This window comes from Morone saxatilis, unplaced genomic scaffold (assembly GCF_004916995.1).
Source record: "Morone saxatilis isolate NCDOM2014 unplaced genomic scaffold, NCSU_SB_2.0 Contig14, whole genome shotgun sequence".
NCBI lineage: Eukaryota > Metazoa > Chordata > Actinopteri > Moronidae > Morone > Morone saxatilis.
The window spans coordinates 21,780,347-21,780,609 of record NW_023339696.1 but is presented as its reverse complement, the minus strand read 5'-3'; the positions used below and the strand labels follow the sequence as shown (position 1 = coordinate 21,780,609).

General features: G+C 49.8%; 1 protein-coding gene across 1 annotated transcript in view; it reads right to left on the bottom strand.

Moving 5' to 3' along the window:
* rapgefl1 (Rap guanine nucleotide exchange factor (GEF)-like 1) overlaps positions 1 to 250 on the bottom strand; it is a gene marked incomplete at its 5' end in the record, with an annotated part of 6,984 nt that extends 6,734 nt beyond the window's left edge. The window contains one exon of the mRNA XM_035654263.1: positions 76 to 250. Within this exon, the coding sequence (XP_035510156.1) occupies positions 76 to 250 (175 nt within the window). The remainder of the gene's footprint in view (positions 1 to 75) is intronic.
* Between the last annotated feature and the right edge of the window lie 13 nt (positions 251 to 263).

The window sequence follows — 263 nt, the reverse complement described above, 5'->3', positions numbered from 1 at the left end:
ATATTATATATAATATATAATATACACTGTATGTTATTATTATTATGAGTGGACCCGGTGTGTGGGTCAGCTGACCTCCGGCCGATGTGACCGCCACCAGGATCAGGTTTCCGGGCAGAACCGGTTGGTCTTCGCTGTACTGCAGTTTCTCTCTGACCAGAGCCAGAATCTCTCCGACCCGACAGGACAGACGACTCCTGATGGTGACGTAGGAATGATCCGGAGTGTAGACCCTGCAGAAGACTGCACACACACACACACAC